At 40.2% G+C, this 17,101-nt stretch overlaps 2 protein-coding genes across 6 annotated transcripts; one reads left to right on the top strand and one right to left on the bottom strand.

The window, feature by feature from the left end:
* Positions 1 to 1,430: 1,430 nt before the first annotated feature.
* Positions 1,431 to 11,737, top strand: tgfa (transforming growth factor, alpha). 2 transcript variants are annotated; one of them, XM_085458069.1, is made up of 7 exons: positions 1,431 to 1,764; positions 2,801 to 2,971; positions 3,094 to 3,258; positions 7,035 to 7,149; positions 8,528 to 8,677; positions 8,777 to 8,868; positions 10,145 to 11,737. In XM_085458069.1, exons 1-7 carry the CDS (start codon positions 1,722 to 1,724, stop codon positions 10,150 to 10,152), a joined length of 744 nt encoding a protein of 247 aa, XP_085314195.1. In that variant the 5' UTR covers positions 1,431 to 1,721; the 3' UTR covers positions 10,153 to 11,737. The 2 variants fall into 2 exon arrangements, with proteins under 2 accessions (XP_085314195.1, XP_085314194.1); XM_085458068.1 differs by having other exon boundaries at positions 3,079 to 3,258.
* Positions 11,738 to 12,848: 1,111 nt separating this feature from the next.
* Positions 12,849 to 17,083, bottom strand: hdhd3 (haloacid dehalogenase-like hydrolase domain containing 3). 4 transcript variants are annotated; one of them, XM_085457136.1, is made up of 4 exons: positions 16,706 to 17,083; positions 15,801 to 15,838; positions 15,126 to 15,460; positions 12,849 to 14,856 (listed from the first exon to the last, which is right to left on the bottom strand). In XM_085457136.1, exons 3-4 carry the CDS (start codon positions 15,453 to 15,455, stop codon positions 14,464 to 14,466), a joined length of 723 nt encoding a protein of 240 aa, XP_085313262.1. In that variant the 5' UTR covers positions 15,456 to 15,460; positions 15,801 to 15,838; positions 16,706 to 17,083; the 3' UTR covers positions 12,849 to 14,463. The 4 variants fall into 4 exon arrangements, with proteins under 4 accessions (XP_085313262.1, XP_085313261.1, XP_085313263.1 ...); XM_085457135.1 differs by lacking the exon at positions 15,801 to 15,838 and having other exon boundaries at positions 16,706 to 17,082; XM_085457137.1 differs by lacking the exons at positions 15,801 to 15,838; positions 16,706 to 17,083 and adding an exon at positions 16,509 to 16,695.
* Between the last annotated feature and the right edge of the window lie 18 nt (positions 17,084 to 17,101).

Genomic DNA, 17,101 nt, shown 5'->3' with positions numbered 1-17,101 from the left:
TATAAAACGTATCGATTTTTCTGGAGTTGGCTCCAGATTATAAAAACTGCTCCTACACTTTATTATTTTTGTTAGTAGGTTACCTTACTTGTTCATTTGCGATCACACGCAGAACCTTCCACTCTCATCGGCGCATTTTTGCGGTTGAGTCTTAGTAAATCTGTCATTTGAAGTGTTTATTGCGTCAAGAAGTGGATTCTTTCATAAAGTAAGGCATTTCTATGTTGCTCAGTCACTGGTGTTATGGTACTCTATCAATCTTTCATCAGAACTTTTGATCCTCTGTTAAAATTACTTCGCTATTTATAGAGACTCAGCATTCACTGTTTGTATTTTCAATGAAAAACGCTCCTGCTTAAGTGGACAGGAGCGAGCTTTGCCTATGACTTGCTGTGCAGGGTAACTAATCAGATATTGCGGCACATTATGTGTTTTTACACAAATTTTACTTGTATTTTATTTAATTAACGACATGATTAATTCGTTGTTTGTATAATGACACATTTATTTAATTATTAATGTATTTATTGATATAATTTAGCACTTTTAGGCCTCCGCTATAGCACTACAGGAGCGGTGTAAATCAGCAGGTTCCCTGTTTTAGCTGGATTAATGCCTGGTGATATCCTCTCTAATGTAACTGTGCAGCTGACAAGGAAGCAGATAAAAGAATACAAGATTTTTCTTTTAACATATTAGGAAACATGCTTTGAATTTCCAGGTCACTTTTATTTAGTGTATCTGAGCACTTGTGTTTTCAGCTTTCTCGAACCTGATAACAGCTTGCTGGCACTGTTAGCTAAAGGTCGGGGAATCACTACACACATAACAAACTGTCCTCTGAGTTTCTAAATACCCACCACACATGTTATGGGATCGCAGCCAGTCAGAGAAAAGATATTCTGGTCTGCACCAAACTGTTGGACAGATGAATGAACAGACGGAGCAGCAAAGCTGCAGGAAACCCCAAAGAAGCCAAAGAAGAAAACTCTGACTAATTTTGAAACCTAATGATATTAATGAGGCAACACTGAGGCGAAAAAAATAATTCTTATTTAGGCAATCTCTAATGAAAAGTTGCCTTAAAGGGAAATTCTGTACTCTAATTGGCATTTAATCGGTTAGAGTGGATAAGAATAAGAATGTTTTATCTTTAAAATCATTTAATATTTATTATTGGATATTTCTTTTTAAACTTGATGTAGCAGGAGTGGAGAAGACGTGGAGAAGGACATCTCTCTCACACTTTAAATCAGATTAAATATTAATACATAAAAACTGAACTCTTACATTTGGGCTAAGAATTAAAAAACAAACATAGATGTCATACTGAGGTCATAATGGGATGGTACCCCTCCTCCTCCTCCTCCCTCCCTGCCTCTAATTGGTCAGCTCTGACGGGATTACACACCAATTTCCTCAACTGAACACTGTGAAGTTAAACCCTCGGACATCCAGGAAGGCAAAGAAGGTAAAGTCGACCGCGGTTAGTTTTCTGCGCCCCAAAAGAAGCTGTGGATAGATCAGATGTTAATGTTTGACACTAGAGAACAGGTCAGGTGTATGCTCGCCGGATTAAATGTGGTCTCTGCTGATGGTCGCCGCTGCGGCTGCTGCTTGTCCCGGGGTCTGCAACACTAATGACTGATATGGCTTCTTAACACACCCGCGTTTCAGTGAAACTGCTCGTCATATTCCTGCGGTTTGGAGAGCTGCTCATCATGATGACTCGGATTTTCTGGGGAACAATTTTACTCATTAGCGGTGAGTAGCCAACCCTGCAGAAAAGCGTCCGATTGTAATCTCACTCGTGAAAGTGACGTCAAACGCTGTGTTAAATGTTGAAAAACAATTAAATAGAAATTAAACAAAGTTAATAAGCTTGAATGTGAGCATTCCTCCCCCTGTGCTTTTTTTGGGCTCTATTATTTAACGTTATATAATCATTAAATTGAATAACTTTATTATTTATTTATTTTAAATGGCTTTAGTGGGTGTGTTTTAACTTATGTGGGTGATCTACTTGGACTAATTATTCTATCGACTATATTTGTGACTGGAAGGTGAAGAGTGTGTGCAGTCACATTTCTCATAATCGTTTGGTGTCAGTCATCACCTTAAACAATAAACCACCGCGCCTATTTCTAGGATCTATTTTCAGTTTTTTGGTTGTAATTGCGTGTCTTCACGGGACCAGCTGTATTTATAGTGCTTTCATCTCATCCTTTTAGTGGGTGCTTGACCCTGTTACTATTGTTGGGTGCCTGTTACTCAATGAAGCATTAATATCAAATTGAAGAGTAAGTCATAATGGTCCATGAGTAGACTGTTAGATATAACCTTCAGGTTGATCGTAATAAGGAGAATATGAGACACCTGGTTTTCATTTGGAGGGGTATGGAAGCTGCTTTCTGCCACTAAACAAAAACATTGTTATTGTTAATATTTTTTGCCATCCATAAGTCAGAATTTCAGGTTATTCTGTTACTGTCTCAATTTTGAGTAATTTTCTCAGAGGTTTGAGTTGGAAAGTGGAAATTTTGGCTTATAAAAGGAAGAAAAATATATATATTTTTGGTCAGAAACAAGCTTCTATCGATGGGCAGCAATCAGATTATATTAATATGTATTAAAAAATGTTTCTATAGGTACTTCTACAATATCTATGGTACTCGATAGTGAGTTAACAGTGAAATTTGTGGTATTTTTGTCCTGCATGGTTTGGGGTGTTAATCCCATGTGTGTGATATTCACACTATACCTGCCCTACATTAACAGCTGTTTATGTTTCTCTCTGCAGGCTCTCTCTTTACCTTCGGAGCAGGGCACAGCAGTTCAGTAACTATTGAAGCCAATATTTCCATCAGTATAAACTCCACTGCTCCTCCAGATGCCTCCAGTAGCAGCTCTGCGGCAACTAGCAGCACAAGCACAACAATTCCAGCCACAACCAACATCCCTACAGTTAAAAGTAAGCAAGTCATGATCCATGAAAATCTAAGGTCATGATTGAGATGTTTTCCACATGCCGCTGTCCTTTTATCCACTCTCTCTGTATCTGTAATCATATGTTAACAGGTTCTCTCTTTATAGTCGGACCAAGGCAGACAAATGCAACAGTTACTGATGCCACCATTTCTATTAATGCCACCTCCTCTGCTGCTAACACCTCAGCAAGCAGCTCTTCAACAAACACCAGCAGCAGCGCAACCAAAAGCCTCACTGGAACCACTACTATCAACATCCACCCTGTTAAAAGTAAGTTTCAGTATATGAGTATCACAAGTACGTGAAGATGCAGAGGAAGTCTAGGGTCGCTGTCAAACCATCTATAGGAATGTTTCCTGCTTTTCAAGTCATATTTCTGTTCATGGCAGCACACGTATACAATCACTGCGATGTTTCCCAACAGTGCATTAACATTACGCAGACAGTGTGGCGCGCGCTGATAATTGATCCTCTTAGTGTGAGTCAGGGAACAATTATGTTAAATGAAAGATTAGGGCCAGTGTATATGAGCAGTATACAATTAGCCGTTTTACAAAAGCTGCACCTACAGTGTTGAATTATTATCTGAAAAACACCCTTTCTTGCCCTAAAGGATGTATTCATTCTCAGTCCTACTTCAAATTGCCATCAAAATCACATGGAAAGTGAGAGGGGTTGTCAGGCAGATGCCTCAGGCACAACGGAGCGCTTTCACAGAGTCTGAAAGGAGGAGACAATACATGTAGACTGCAGTCCAACAGCCCATTTACCGTTGGAATGAAGTGTGTGACGAAGGCAGCGTGTAATACAACTATCTGTCTGGATGTTCATCGCTCTCACAAAGTGGCATCTGTTTTTGGATGGTTGTGCTGCATTCACATTTGTTTGAGTCAGTAGTGTAGGAATTTGGTTGGCTGTACTGCCTACGTAAAAGAAATGTCATGTTTTGTCCTTGTGTTCGTTTAATCGGTTATTTTTGTCCTGTTGTTTTGTTTCACAGGGAAAGCTGAGATTGCTGCTTGATAAAAAAGCTGCATTGTAGGCTTTATTTTTTTTGTTAAGAACAATGCAACCTGCAGGGATGGGCACTCTCCTGAGTCCCAGTAAGACTGATGGGAAAAGATTTTGTTTGCATCCTCCCACTGGGGGTTTTCATTGACGTTCTTTACTGTAATTGTTCCTCTCAGGTACAATGAAAGACGTAAGCCACCACAAAGCCGTCCGCAGCTGGGAACTAAAGTCTACCGTTTGTGGCGTGGGTGTGTCAACTGTAGGATTTCGTAGGTGGTGTTGTTTCAGGTCTTGGTAGATTTATACTATTTTTAGAGTTATCACATCCACCTTTGTCATCCTGACTATTGTAAATACAGGCACTGGGATTGCATATGATTTACAAATTTTGGGTAAAATTTACAGATATGAAGAGACGGAGTTAAAATACTGAGCTCCTGTAGGCTGCTCATTTACCATGGGTACAGTCATATTAAGCAATCTGTTTGAGCCTCCTTTTGCTTTCAGACCTGTCTTAATTCTTCATGGCAAACACTCATCAAGGTGCTGGAAACATTCCTCAGAAAGTTTGGTCCATAGTGACACGACAGCATCCCACAAGTGCTGCAGATTGGTCCACTGCACATGATGTGACTTTCTCATTCTACCCCATCCCAAAAAGTGCTCAGGTGTTACTAGGGATGGGTACCGGTATCCGGTGCCATCGTTCTGACATAAACGGTAGTAACCAGACTGAAAAGCAGAGCACATTTCGGTGCTTTATTTCCTGAGATGTCATACACTTTAGATTCTAGCCAATCATTTTACGTTTCCGAGGATAGTAGGCGGGTCCAGGTACATACGTTCTTTTAGAGCAGAGCTACAGATTAAAACAGTGTTGCCAACTTAGCGCTATATTTAGCGAGTTTTCAGACCCCTTAGCGGCTTTTTTTCTAAAAAGAGTCGCTAAAAAAAGACGTGAAAGCGCGTATTGCTTTTACTCTCAACAAGCAGCGGGTGCTGTAACGCAGTTAGTTCTTCTTTTACTCTTTTACTCTTATGCTGTTTTGTGGATCACAAAGTTTAAAACTACTTAAACACACACACAAAGTAACTCACCAGAGTGCCTATTTCGGGTCACTTTTGCCGGTCCAAGCCCGGGTAAAGGAGCAGGGTTGGAATTGTGACATTAAAAAAAAAAACAATAATTGCTAAAAGAAATTTAATTTGTAGTTCTAAATAAACTCTAAATGCATTTAGGACGTTTTTTACTCACTTTGTCTCTTCCACGATGTTATAATCTATTATTATTATTATTATTATTATTATTATTATTTCTCTCCAATTATGCAAATTAGGCGATGACGTCATTTAGCGACTTCTAGCGACTTTTAGGACAACCAATAGCGATTTTCCTTACTGAGGAGTAGGCAACACTGGATTAAAAATGCCCAAGGCGAAGTGGTCAAAAGTCTGGCTGTACTTCACAGCAAAATATGCAAACTCAGCAGCCTGCAACAAGTGCTTTAAGCTGATACTGTGATACTGTCAAAGGAGGTAACACCTCAAATCCGATGAAACACCTGGCGACGCATAGCTTTTTTTTTTTTTTTTTTTTAAAGCCGAAAAATGCGGCTGTATTTGATAGCTTGCTGAGACCTCACACCGTGCACATCTACTGCGCGTGGGTTGCCTGTTACTGGAGTAAGCAACATCCCCCCAAAACCCCGAAGAGTAGAGTCCTGGCCCCTAGCCCTGCCAGTGTAGCAGAAATGATAACTGATGATGATGCAGCAGCAGCCTTCTTCTCTGCGTGAGTAGCTTCATGTTGTTCGTGTGTAATTTACGTTGAGTAGGCTAACCACGTTATTACATTAATGCATGTAAAGTGAACTAGCAAACATCATCATAGTTACATGCGGCTGTCTTCTTGTTTGATGGCAGATACTCCCTTCACCCTGGCCAAAAAGGCTAAAATGACCAAAGAAAAAGTGGAAAACAGCTAAACATGAGAGGTTTTTGGACAAAGTTTGTTTTTTCCATTGTTTAAGCACTGCTTCCAGCCAAGAGTGATGCCATAAATCCCCTATAGCTGCAGAAAAGGCTAACATTGTTATCTTTTTACAAATAAACAGCTGAACATGAGAGGTTTTTGGACCAATTTTGTGTTCTCCATTCTTTAAGCACCGGTTTGAGCACCATTTAAGCACCGGCACCGTTTCAAAAGTACCAGTTTGGCACCGGTATGGGATAAAACCTAAACGATACCCTTCCCTAGGTGTTACTAAGGGAACCAAAGTGTGCCAAGTAAATATCCCGCATGCCTTTACATCACTATCCTGAACCTACCATCTGAATGTTGCAGCATGCACTCATCTATCCAAGCATGTTTTTCCAGTCTTCTTCTGAGCAATTTTGGTGGCGCCAGGCAAATCTTAGCCTCAGTTTCTTGTTCTTCAGGAGTAACACCCAGTGTGGTCTTCTGCTGCTGTAGCCTATCTGCTTCAAGGTTTGTCAAGTTCTGCATTCAAAGATGCTTTTCTGCAAACCCTGGTTGTAACAAGCGGTGGAGTTACTGTTGCCTTGCTTTTGGCTTTAAGCAGCCTGGCCATTCTCTTCCCATCACCTCTGGCATCAACGAGGCATTTTTACCCAGAGAGCTGCTGCTGCTTTTTCAGTCCATTTGCCGTCAGACCTAAAGATGAGAGCAGGTCAGCAGTTTCTGAAATGCCACCACCAACCAAACCACATTCAAAGTCACTTAAATCACCTTTCTGCTCCATTCTGATGCTTCAGGTCGAACCTGACCATGTCTACATGCCTAAATGCACTGAGGTGCTGCCATGTGATTGACTGATTACATATTTGTGTTACTGGATTGAACAGCTTTACCTATAAAATGGATTTCTACTAGCTAGCTACTCTACCAAAAGACTTTCATTTTGGTTATTGGTTTTTACACTACTGCAAAAACACTCTATCAACTTTAAACATGGTAACATCATTAAGATCAACAACATGAAGAGTAACACCAACATTATGTCTCATCTCAACAGAGTTTGTAGCAGCAGCGGTTCGGTCTCATTTCGACGACTGTCCAGACTCCCACCGACACTTCTGCTTCCACGGCACGTGCCGCTTCCTTATACTGGAAGAGACACCCGCATGTGTGTAAGTTAGCGGATTTATGGTTATAAAACACCACCTTTGCATCCTGTCTGTGGTCTCACATGAAAAACAACACTTTTACAGTTTAAAGCTGAAACTGTTTGAAACTGAAATTTAAGGCACTGCAATCCTGCTGATGTACAACCTGCTGTTCAAAAGTGTTGCAACACTGAGCAAAATGTAAATCCAAAGAATTATTTGAAAAACACGTCAACGTCCCACTGAACAGAAAATGATACCAAGGCAGTGTTATGTGAGCAAGATCCCCTCATCACCTCTGCCTTTGGTGACAGTCTGCACTTTGGGAATGAGGAGACCCATTGCAGATGTTTTGAAATCTAAATGCTTGTGATTATTAATTTCTGTAGAATATCAGCTGCTCAAAACTTTGAGATCTCCTGGGTTTTTTCTTTTTGTTTGTTTTGCTTTTTGGTTCATAAAGCTCCAAACACTTAAACAAGTCAGGACTGAAGACTAACTAAGCAGTCTTTTTTTTTTTTTTTTTAATATATTCTTCATTTGGTTTGGGATCGTCTTGTGGAAACAATTAAGGCCTGCTTGAGCCATTAGACCATCAGTGAGTGCATCATAATCTTATTCATGTCAATGGAGTTTGCAGTGTTTTATTATCTCAAATACACAAATACATATGGTTTAGTCTTTATGGCAGAATCTAAAGCTGCTTTTGTGGATAAAAATACAAACTTTTGTCACTGATGTTGTGTGGGTTTTTATTATTATTATTTTATTCCTGAGCTAACGCAATGATGTCCAGTACAGGATATTTTTAATGTTTTTAAACATTAAAAATATCCCGTGGCCCCAGTTTTCAGGCCTGAAAATTGTGGCCAGTTAGTTCTTACAGAGAGTTTCTTGGATTTTGTGAATCTTTTATTATGTCATATACCAATACAGATATTTAAATCTCCATATTTGCATAATTGTTGAAGTTTGACCCCCCCCCCCCCCCCCCCCCCGTCTTTACACCTAAAAATAACAAAAAACCAAAAACGCCTGCTTTACAGGTGTTACATAAACCTAATTATTTGTGAGATGTTCCACCGGGTGTGTAGGGTTTGTTTTTGGTATTATATTGAGCCTTTCTATATAATTTTTGGTGACCAGAGATAATTCGAGCCTTTAAATCATTTAGTTCACATCAAGATGGCCCTGTTCTGTGATAGTGCTGTTCTGCTACCCTTTGCAAAATGATTTAAAAACAGATTTACATTTTGCATTCTGGTGTCTGTGGTATCAATATGATTCATTGGATGAAATCACAATCTTTAACTACAACTGTTGTAACTTTCCATTTTAGCCAGCAGTGGTGTCATGAAAGTCCATCAGCGGCTCTTTTTCATCCAGATTTTCTGTGTTGCAGATGTCATCCAGGCTTTATCGGGATGAGGTGTGAGCATGCAGACCTCCTCGCTGTAGTTGCAACCAATCACAGGCAACAGACCATTGCCACGATGCTGGTGTTGTGTGTGATTGGGTGTGTTCTCATCATGGTGTTATGTACAGTCTTACAGTAAGTTACATAAATATCTTGTGCTGTAAGCAACAGATTAATTGAAAATTAGATGAAATTGATGCCACAGTGAGTTTGCTTGGTCTATTTTTCTTCCAGCTGCTGGTGGAGACAGGACTGTCGCAGGCGCAGCCACGCACATCACCATGTTACAGAAAAGCACGGCATGTCCTGCTGTCCATCTGAGAGTGGTACTTGACTTTACTTTCTTATTACAAAGTGCATTTTTAACTTCATAGTTCCACTTACACACTGCAGGGGATGCAGTATCCATTAGATGAATATGAGAGGGTGGAAGCTGAGAGCAGTGAAGACTGTGGGCAACTAATATGGGCTGTCAACATTTGTCGTGTTTGCACAGAGAGTGCATCCATTTATCTGTCTGTGATTACGGTTAAAATTTTCTGTTATGGACATTATTTTTAATGAAATCATTTCTTTTTCTCAATACTTCCTGACAGCTGTGTGTGGCTCAGAGTTGTTTGAAGAGCTTCTGCATTAAGCACAAACAGGCCACAGAGATTTCTAGTAAGATATTGTCAGGGACCCTTTTTAGACTAGTGAACACCAATCTGTGAACATGTTTGTGACTGGTGTAACTGGACAACAATGCAGATAGAAGGTGCAATCACAAAGATTCAAAATGCTGGGAAACGGACATTAAAAAAACTTGGCAGATAAATGTATATCACATAACGTTTTTTCTTTCAAGGTCAACTTTGGACTGCTTGGAGTACTTTTATTAGTAGTAGTTTTTAAATTCTTATATTTTGCCCTCCGTTATCCCCTTGAACTGAATTTATGATGTGCGCTTCACCCCACCCAGGCAGTTGAGGCAGCTGGTGGCCCCTCCCTGACTGCAGTTCTGCTGTAGCACTCTTCCTATTGCAAGGAAGTTTGTTCTTCCCACTGTTGCCAAATGCTTGTGTTGGGTTATGTGTTATAGTTTTGTAGGATCTTGACCTAGCTATATAAAGCAACTTGATTGTGTAGGTCTGGCCAGTAAACTGTGTGCTGGTGCATGCTGGCAAAATATACTACTTTAAAAGTCTTGAACCGTTGATTACTAGAACTTTGAATTCAGTTAAAAGTCCCGCTCCTGCTCCTGACCTCTCCATCATTGGGATTGCAAACTGTGGTCTCTTCAGGTTATAGATGGAGACCCAGCTCTCATCAGCAGTGACGATCCCCTGTAAAGGTTCGGTTAGTTGATAGTGATTGTTATTTTTAGATCATTTCCACGAGGGAGCTAAAAATAGAAGGCCCTCTGGAAGTAGGAAAGGGGTGCAAAAAGTAGAGTTTCTATGGAAAAAAAAAATAAAAAAAATAATCATCATACCTCATGTACCACAACAGCGTCACCAATTTAATGTTCGTCTTTTGTGGAATTTGTTGATAATCTTTTGAATATTAACTATTTAGACAATTCCTTAACATAAACATAAATGTTTGGGCTTTGTCTTTCAGTGGTCTGAGAAAACATCTCACTTGAACATGAGCTCTTCGTTTCATGCCGTGTTCAGTCTTCCTCATCTGCCTGGTCCTCAAACCCCACGGCTTGCATCCAAAGTGGTACAGCAGGCCAGAAGGGAAGTGATAATACAGTATCTTAAGTGTGACTGAGGTAGGCCTCCTTCATGTGGGAGGTTAAATGCTCCATTTCTCCTATCTGATGACTGGGACCTTTTGGACTTCAACAATCTAGGAATGTGTTTGCTTTGCTCTTTGATTCTACGAAAATACTCAGAATTGCAGCAGACTGTTTGACCCTCTGAGACTGATGCTGCCGCCAAATCATGCATGAGAAGAGCCCTGTGTGTCCTGATTAGAGTTTATGGCTGGCCTAAAGGACATGGGAATTTATCTATAAGGCCATTAATCACCCTGTGTGGATGCTGAATAGAAAAGGCGTTATTTCAAGCTGCAGGACAAGAATAATTCACTTGAGTCATACATCCCCAATTCCTATTTTTGTCTTTTAATATCTTTGCACATTTTCATCAGAACACTATGAGCACGAAGGACATTTTAATAATTTCTGGTGTGGGGAAACCGGTGCTTTAACATGTTTTAGTGTCTGTTTTTAGGGAAGGAACTCACTTCACTCGACAGAAGTAGAAATTGTTAGACTCATGCACATTGATTTCCTGATCTTAAATCAAAATGTATATGCAGAGACTGCAGCTTTAAGTTATTCCTGTAGCGTTTTTGATGAAACTTTCTTTATTGCTCCTGAAGCGAAAATGGTTGTCAGTTTCCGTTTTTTAATTCCTAAGCTGTACCTGTACATGTGCATGCATCAGAGGTTCTTTGTTCTTTTTCCCTTTTTTTTTTTTTTTTTTTTTTTTTTTTTTTTAAATTTGCAAGCAAGAACTCTACCAACACGAGTGGCCACTTTATCCTACAGTACCTTTGGAAAATTGCGCTCATCTGCAAGCTTCTTCACTGCTTATAAAAAAGCTAAACAAAACAGCACTCACTGCACGATGTAGACACTTAAACGCATCCACATACGAGAGATGCCATTTCTAACTGCCTGAACGAGCACTGATGGGACTAAGCACGCGGTTTGCACATATACCCCTAAGCATGCATGCACTTAAATCACAGCTTTTATTTTAAATGCAAAGCATACGAGTGCCGTGTTTATAGCAATGCTCAAAAAAAAAAAAAGGAAAAGGGAAAAAAAGCCTCTGAAGTTTAAAGTGGTTATTTTGAAATTTCTAAATAATTTTATGTTACTGGTAAGGGAATTAAAGGACAAATTGACACTATTGTGAAGCATGTGCACATGCTTTGTGTGTTCACTGTGAATGTGATGGCGTTTCTATGCCAAAAGCCTCTGAGTGGATGATAAACTTGTCTTTGTTTACAGTACGTGATTTTTGCATTGCAGAATTTGCATGTGTATTGCAGGATTGAAACAGATATATTTGGGGGATTTGCTGGGTGAACACATCCTGCTGTTGAGCTTCTCATGAATTATCCCTTTATGGTGCCAGACTTATGCTGGCACAACTGGAAAGCCTCCATTATTTGTTTTCCAATGAAGAATTAAATATGCAAGTGTGTGTCTGTCTCTTTCATATGTCTCTTAATTGCTGTTCCATCTCTCAAGTCTCTTTTTCTATTCCTTGCGTGACCTTCTTTTCACTTGTGAAGCGCTCGCTCTCTCAAAATACCCTAATTTTCTGATCTTCTACTCTATTTTTCTGTGCCATTGAATATTTCAAGATGCAGTAATGCCAACACGGAACTCTGAACCCCAGGCACATTTGAACAAAGAGCTGCAGTCTTGAGTGCTTTTATGGCTGAGGGAAACGTTTTGTCCAGCTTCTGCTATATAGCCATTCAGCCTGTTTATTTATTAATTTCTTTATTTCACAGAATCTATACCCATTCACATTCAAACATTCATCCTCCAATATGAGTCCGCTTCACGTGCTGACATGCTGGGCTTTTGTTTTGATTGTAAGTCACTGGATTGACATCTTCCCTCATGACATGCTGCACCTCCTCTGCTCTTCCCTTTGGCTCTCTGCATGAGAAGCTTGGTTTTGGTTTTTTTGCAATCCCATTATGCCTGCAATTGGATTTCTGTGGAGCCCTTTAGAGCCGTCTGGCTGAGCTACTAAACCAGCTTTGAATTAAGCAGCTCTTACGGATGACTCCCTAAAGATATACAATACCCTTCAACGTACAAGCATTCGTACGGGGAAAAATTTTACTGGACACGACTCAAGGTGAAAATACGACTTGGGGGGAAAAAAATTTTTTTTTTTGAACACTGTGGGAGGGGTGTCGTCTTTTTTTTTCTTTCTTTTAAAAATTAAAAACATTGACATTCTTCCAAAAAAGATTTAATCCGTATTCTATAAGAGGCTGGAGCTTGCTGTAAATAGCAATTCCACTTTGGTCTCTCTGCAGCTCTTTTGATCCTCAGTCCAACATTCCCAGTATCTGCCTCTGACCAGATGGTTTAAAGTGGGTACTTACAAAGGTATTAGGGTTAAGCAACCCTGCCTTGTTCCCCTCACTGCTAAGCACTGAGAAATATCATTAGGGATGATCAGAGCTTTTTAGCTCCTGTAAAGCGGCCTGCTAATGAATAACCTTTTAAAGAAATGTACCTGCATAGCTGATGCTGAGCACAAATTGAGAGAATGCAGGCAACTTTCAGGACACTTTATTTTACAGCAAGACTCCTGCCATGATATTTCAGCTGATCTGTGGATGTTTTATGTGACTTGACACAATCAATTGCAAATACATTTGCTGCCTACAATTCATAGCAGCTCTGCTCAAAGCAGATGGTTACTCGGTTGTTTTGTATAATTTCCCTAAATGTGGGGACAAGTTCCAAATAACCGATTATTAAAAAAGATGGTAAAAGAATTGACATGTCCTGAGTGCTGCAAAAACATTTCTGGGCTTGTCTTCTAAAACAATTCCTCCAGTGGTTAATATAAACTTCTTAATTTAAAAAAAAAAAAAAAAAAAAGTTGTAGTCCTCAGTTATGCTTTCCACTGGCACTACCTTGGTGCCAGCAGACATTTTAGCCTGATGGTGCAGATATGACATTACAGAGAAGCAAAGACACAAACTATAGACTTCAGTGCTGATTTTTTTTGCAGTCAACCACCTTAAAGTCACTGACATCAATAAAATATAAATCAAGTCAATGCACACAGCCATATAGATGTGCTCAATACGACCTCACTGGTTATTTGTGCTGGTCTTATTATTTCAGAAACCACTGATCAACTGGGATCTTTCCCAAACAAGCATCTTTAGGGTTTACAGAGAATAGTTGATTAAAGAGAAAATACCTGGTGAGCAGCAGTTCTCTTGCAGAAAATGCACTGTGGCTACTACAGGTCAGAGAATAACCAGACTCCTTTGAGCTGATAGGAAGGCAACAGCATCAAAACACGTTACATCCAAGGTATGCAGAACAGCATTGCTGAACGCATAACACCTTGAACCTTGACGACCACACAGGGACTTCAGTCAAACAGGAAAATTAACACATTTGGACAGTAGATTAGGAAAAGAAAGTTGCCTCGTTTGATGAGTCTCGATTTCTGCTGTGACAGTCAGTTGGTAGGGTCAGAATTTGGCTTAAAACACCAGAAAACCATGAATCTATCCTTTGGGACACTGTACCAAATGAGCCGATTATTATTGCGCAACATGTCCACTCTTTTATGACCACAGTGTTCCCATCTTCTAATGTCACAAAGCTCAGATCATCTGAAATAGTTCTCTTGGACATGGCAATGCACTAAAATGGGCTCTAGTCTCCACACCTTGATCCAACAGAGCACCTTTGGGATGTGGGGAACAGGAGATTTGCATCATGGATGCGCACGTGCCAAACAGCATATGGCAATTGCATGCCATCATATCAACATGGACCACAATCTCTCAGGAATGTTTTCAGAACCTTGTCGAAGGTCTGACCGTTTGCTGCCTCACTTCATATTCTCTATTTTCAGAGACACAGTATAGTTAGAGGCTTATTTTTCCCAACATATTTTATAATACAAAGACATGAAACATAACTATACAATATGTTAAGATTTCTTTACATTTTTCTATCAGCATTTCATTTGTCTTATGAGGATGAAGTAGTTTGATATACTTAAGTCAACAGTCCATACATTATTTCGCTAATTAAGCCAGTTTGTTCTGAGTAGATTTCACTTGACACCGTTTGTTTCTACTGTAACCAAACAAATTTCCCACGTGTGGGACTAAAGGTTATCTTATCTTATGACTCATGTTAGTTCATATGCTGCTGGAGCCGTGACGGCAGCTCATCCAGTGAAATCAGCCGATGCTCCCTAGGAACATCGAGTTGGCCATCCTTATGTCTGTCTAAAAGGAAGCCGTGAATACCCATAGACCGAGAAGTGAGGTAATCATTAACATAATGGTCCCCAATATGAGCTACTCTATCAGCTGGCACACCACATTTTTGCAGTGCCTGACTAAAGATGGCCGGACTGGGCTTTGCTACACCAGCCTCTTCTGATGTTATTAAAAAGCTAAAGTATGACAACAGCCCACAAACGTGTAAGATTGCTTCCAGGCGGTTGTCAAAGTTGGACACCACACCCAGCTTCAGTCCAAGAGAAGAACAACTCTCCAGAGCCTTCTTTGAGTCTGCAAATACCTGAAACAAAGGAATATTATACAGTTTAATATGACATTCTCCAAACATCGGGGGCAAAGTTGCTTTACAAGTCAGATATTTAATGTGCTCTGTTCTTCTGGTTCAGTATGAAATGCTTATTATGATGATTATAGTTAAAAGAAAATACACATCCTGTAGCCTTTATTTATATATTGTTGCATAAAATTTAAAAAAGCATTATTCGAGGAACTGTTTAAAATCTTTAAACAAGGTGTTTTAGGTGTATGAACGTGTCAGTGATCATTTACCTCCCAGTTATCTGCGCTGCAGAAGTTATGGTAAAGATTGTTGGCTACTGTGTTTAGCAAGTCTGGCTCCTGTACACCACACTGAGAGAGAGTGTCCCGCACCACCCCCCTCCACCATGACTGTCCATTCAGGCCCTGACTGATGCCGTAGTTTGGGTATCTACTGGAATACTGTCGATAAACCTGCCGGAAAGCAGCGTCGACCTCCACAGGACTGAGGCTCAAGCCCATACGCTCTGCCTCCTTGCAGTACTGCTCTCCCACAGATGAGCGCACCTTCAGCAGGGTGTCCTTCACATCCCATAGCACCCAGCGCAGAGGAGCTCGCATCACACCTGATGGACACCAAAGAGAAGACAACAGCTGAGCAAAATATGAGTTATCTAATCAGGCTGTTTCACACAGAGAAACATGTTTGAATATTATTAACATTATTTATTTTCTTGTTACGGGAACTGTTTTTCAGGGTGACGATTTTAAGACATTCAAAACTGCTGCTGTAATACTAAGCGTGACCAATTTGACCACTGGTCAACAACATTTCCTGTATTTTATTACACTTTTATTATTGAATATGTTTTAATTATAGTCTGACAGTATTTGCTGAACCATAGCGTTTATTAGCCACAGTCATTAATGATCTATTGTACAATTGCTTGTCTCTGTCGTACCTACCAAGGTGTGATGATAGTGAAAGTGGCCAGTGGGTGACACTGTGGAGATTCGTGTGAGATTCATGTTTTACATTGAAACTGCAACATAATCCTGGCATTACTGCTTCAAATATTTCACTGTATCACAAAGCCTCACTTTGCCCATTATTAGATCTTACAATACAAGAGAGAAACCCCAACAACTGGGTAATCCTCCAGAAAGCACTTGATGACTGTTGGAAAGAAGAAATTACTTTTCATAGGAAGCAAGCCTATCCCAGCTACCATAGGGCGAAAGGCAGGGTATAACCTGGACATGTCACGAATATGACGCACAGCTAACAGACAGAGAGACAGACAACCATCCAAACTCGCGTTCACACCTATTGCCAACTTAGAATAACCAAATAACTAACGATAACGAACCACATGTCTTTGGACTCTGGGAGGAAGACAAAACTCACGCAGAAAGGTTGTGGAGGAACTCAGGTCTCACCGCAGGACCTTCTTGCGGTGAGACAACGGTACTAACCATCATACCACTGTGCTGCGCAGGTCGTCTAATGCTATTAAAATACTTCAGATCCTTCTACTATCCACGTACAGAGGTGTCTGATCTTCCAGGAATGGCGATATTATTTTCAAGGAGGACTGAGTGGTCAGTGTGCAATGACCTCATGTTGATCTCTAATCTGGAACATAATAAAGTTTAGCTTGGCAGCACATTTACCATGGGGGTATACCCTGCTGGATAAGTCCAAATCCTGTTTCGTTGTGTAGCTCCAGGTTTCAGTTCAACTCATATTTGGTTTTAGCAACGTGTTTCTTGCCCCCGAGGTCACCATAATTGGATATGTAAGAGTGGAGTTTGACAATAACTACGTAGCGTTTCTCTGACCAGTGTCCCGTGAAAACAAACTAACGTACCTGCCCGCACACAGCAGTTTAACAGCAGAGGCCAAAGCTTCAGCTTACAGCAAAAACCTCAAATTAGAAAAATGCCGAAATGATACTGAAGTCTTCTCAGCTGTCAACGAAAATAAACAGCGACTAAAGTTAGCTGCCTGCTTTCTTCTTCGTCCTCTTTTCCACTCTGTTCTCTGAGTGGCGGCTGCTACTGCCATCTTCTGAAACAAACCGTAAAAATTCACACACAAAACAAACAAACAAAAAAAAACTCAATAAAATACCAATTATTCTTCCACGTCTCCCAGCTTGTTACTACACACAATAAGCGGCTGTTTAATAATTCTGGTGGAAGCTCTGGTGGCGTTTCTCTACTTATATAAGGACTAAAATAGCGTACACATACATCCATTCCAG

The sequence above is a fragment of the Copadichromis virginalis genome, linkage group LG5 (genome assembly GCF_057382275.1).
Source record: "Copadichromis virginalis isolate Kocher_CV1m ecotype Utaka linkage group LG5, C_Virginalis_male_GT1.1, whole genome shotgun sequence".
In the NCBI taxonomy this organism is placed as follows: Eukaryota; Metazoa; Chordata; class Actinopteri; order Cichliformes; family Cichlidae; genus Copadichromis; species Copadichromis virginalis.
Note: the sequence above shows the minus strand (reverse complement) of the source record. Positions and strands in the feature narration are given on the sequence as shown.